The 3465-nt window shown below is 41.4% G+C and overlaps 1 protein-coding gene across 1 annotated transcript in view; it reads right to left on the minus strand.

Moving 5' to 3' along the window:
• Positions 1-3064: 3064 nt before the first annotated feature.
• Positions 3065-3465, minus strand: part of PRDM13 (PR domain containing 13) — a 9430-nt gene continuing 9029 nt past the window's right edge. The window contains exon 7 of the mRNA XM_005871479.1: positions 3065-3465. Coding sequence (XP_005871541.1) covers positions 3065-3465 — 401 coding nt within the window.

A 3465-nucleotide genomic window follows, 5' to 3' on the forward strand; every position in this document is an offset into this window, starting at 1 on the left:
AACCAGGCCCAAACAATCTAGAGTCTTTCACTTCTAAAAGGCATGAATCCCTTTTTTAAAAATCTTTTGGTACAAAATATTCCGTTAAAATTTCAGAAATTTCTAGTGGCTTTAGCATAAACCCTCAAAGTTACTTGTGGTCACCAGGATGAGAAGTGTTGAGGGTGGGGGGTGGGAGTGGAGAAAAAGAGATAGGAGATTGACAGAAATGACCTGAAAAACACTAATTCAACTGAACCATTTGAAATAAGTAATATTGTTACTGATTTTATATATCTGGTTTGACTTTTGAAATTGGAATAAATAATTGCATTAATTATGTATGAGTGTGCGCATCTATGGACCTACAGGTTATCTGACACAACTGATGGAGAATTACAAATGACTTGTGATTAAGAGTCTTTTAAATCTATGTTCAATTTTCATTTTTTATAACATACAAGTATCAATTTATAAAGGGGAAAACAGAAGGCTAGAGGGTGTTTGTTTGTTTTATTAAATCTTGATCAATCTAAATGTATTTCCTTTCCTTTCACTAAATACATTTAGTTTTAATGTATTTCTTTAAAGTCTATTTCCACACAACAAGAGTTATACGACTTAGTACTAAGCTAGGAAGTGGGAAAGAAAACATGATTTTCATAGCTGATAAAAGCTTTTCCTGTGCTCACTTCAGCAGCACATATACTAAAATTGGGATGTACAGAGAAGATTAGCATGCTCTCTACACAAGAATGACACACAAACTCGTGAAGCATTAAAAAAAATGTTCCTGTGTTTCAAATCTGGGCAGCCTTTCCCACTTTCCCTGATGACTAACACGATCTGACTTCAGAAAAGTTTTCCAGTATTTCTCTGTACTGGTAGACTTGGTTTTAAGTAATGATTGCTTCAAAGGGCAGGATCATCATACTAAGCATGTGGGGAGAAGCCCTGGTCCCTGGAACCCAGGCTGAACAGACAGATGCTGGGGTTCACCTCGTTCTGTGTGGCAGGGCCATCACTGAAAGTGGAGGGACAAGCCCACAATAATCATCTGTGGAGAAGAAAGAATTGCAAATGGCATAAGGATCTGGAACAAAATAGGTCCTCAATAAATGTCAGATTATTGTCACCATATGTACATGTTAATCCACATATTTTTGTTTCTTTTTAGGCTTCCTTTTACAAAGGAAAATATTTTCTGGTCAGCTGACACGTGTGTGTGTGTGTGTGTGTGTGTGTGTGCGCGCGCGCACACACACTAATTTCCAGCAAAAGTTTTCTCACCACCAAGTCAGATGCCCTCCTCCCAATCCATGCCTCCTGCTGTGATGAGTCATAAAAAGTCCCTGTCAGCCACCCAATGACTGAGCCCATGTTCCCAACTGAGAGATAGTAGGGTGAAGACTGCTGCCCTACTCTAGATTCCAAAAATACAGGGCATTTTTAAATGACTTAAATCATCAGGGAGCATATTCAGAACCTCTCATGACTTATTAGAATCTTCCCACCATCCTCTGGGAAGAGCACTGCAGACTGAGCTCTTAGTATACATCCTGTCCTTAGCTGAGGGAATGGCAAATCCTACACTTCCTATACAACTGCAGAGCAATCCTCCCCCAGTGTGTGAAGAGGAGGTGGGAGGGGGGAGAAAGAGGAAAGAGTACTTCCCAATTTTAACTCACGGAATTATATAATGGATAGCCTTCCATTAGCTAGCATTGATTTTTATGTCCTTAGAGAAAGTCACTGCTTCTAACTTTGCTATTCTAACTATGGGCCTCCCATAGTTAGAAGAGTATATTTTCACTTCTGTAAAATAGAACCTTTACCACAGCATGAGATTATTGGAAGGAGTACATGGGGGGAAAAGAAACCTACATAGAACAAATAGATTAGCGCCTCCAATAAAAATAGATCCTTCTCCATTAGTATATGTTGTATGACTATTAAAGTGTGTGAATCATAAAAGCAAGTTTCCTTTTGTTTGTTTTGTTTTGTTTTGTTTTGCTTCCCGATGAAAGTTCTGTCAAAATGGTACATAACAAAACATAATGATTCTACAGTTTCATAATTCCTTTTCACAAGAAATGTGTGTGTTTCTTGAAGGTCATTAGCTTCTTCCCATAAACATAAAGATGTTTAACATGATTAAAAATGGTTTCAGAAAACAATTTTTCTACTTGCTATCTTGGAGCCTGTGAAATGTACATATTGAAAATGGTATATTTCCCTATTGCAACACTACTTAACATTTATTCTGTGAATAATCAAAGTATTCAAGTGTTGTACGATTTAATTATGGCATCTCCTTGAAAATTGTCTGCAACCTAAACTATTTCTTTAAAGAATCTGCTGAAGTCATTATGTGAACAACTCTCATTTGTATCTTTATTTTTATTAAAGATTGCACAAACTTGAACCAAGACGAAATACTGAGTCCACCGTACATCATTCATTACAAAACAACACACATAACATTTGTACTCTATCAAATAGGAAATTTTCTTTAAAATTATACATTGCATGCTCTTAAATGCATGCTTTAGATATTTTACATTTGTCATTATTCTCTTATAAATAATTGCAACTTTACCAATTTGTACCCCTGCTACCAATATATATTCAATGCGCCAAGAAGTGTTTGACAGAACAGATGAAATGGAAACAAGTGTATGGATGCCACATCTACCCAATTGTTACTACTCTTCTGCCTATGCAGTGAAATGCTAACACACACAAAAAAAACATTGTTTCAAAGGGCACAGGGGAAAAAAACAATTTTAAAGTACGTGGCAGTTAAAGTCGGCGCCCTCACGGGTGCAGTGACTTTCACTTTAATGTGATCCTAAACCTGGAGAGCAATTGGCCTGGGCGGAGTCCAGAGGCCTGGAGCGCAACGGCACCCAGCCCCGAAGGCTGCCCAGGTAGCCAGGTTTCTTTAAGCCACCTCAAACCTTTGAAAAAAAAACGACTTTGTCAACCAGGTCCTGCTTCTCACCACCAGGAGTTCTCCCCCCAAAATAGAACCCCCACTTCTCTCTGTCCACTATCCAAACACACACTTTTCCCGGAAGACTGGTTAGGAGACGCGCTCACCGCCACCCCCAGCCTCAGGGTCGCTCTGGTCGTCCGCGAAGCAGACGTCCACGTCGCTGTCGTTGTCGCTCTTGGACTCCCCCAGGTCCAGGGGGTAGTCCGGCTCCGCGCCCGGCCCGTCGCCCGCCTTGGCGAGCAGGTTCTGGCTGGGGTGGCGGGACTTGACGTGGCGCTCCAGGTCCCGGCGGCGCACCAGCACCTTGCCGCAGAACTCGCAGCGGTAGGGCGTGTTGCCTTCGGCGTGCAGCCGGATGTGCTTGTTGAGATTGCTGGGGTCGCCAAAGGGCCGCAGGCACACTTTGCACTTGAGCGGCTTGTAGCCAGTGTGCGTCCGCATGTGGATCTTGAGCCCGTACTTGCGCGAGTACAACTTGCCGCAGTAGA

This window comes from Myotis brandtii, unplaced genomic scaffold (genome assembly GCF_000412655.1).
Source record: "Myotis brandtii unplaced genomic scaffold, ASM41265v1 scaffold343, whole genome shotgun sequence".
NCBI lineage: Eukaryota > Metazoa > Chordata > Mammalia > Chiroptera > Vespertilionidae > Myotis > Myotis brandtii.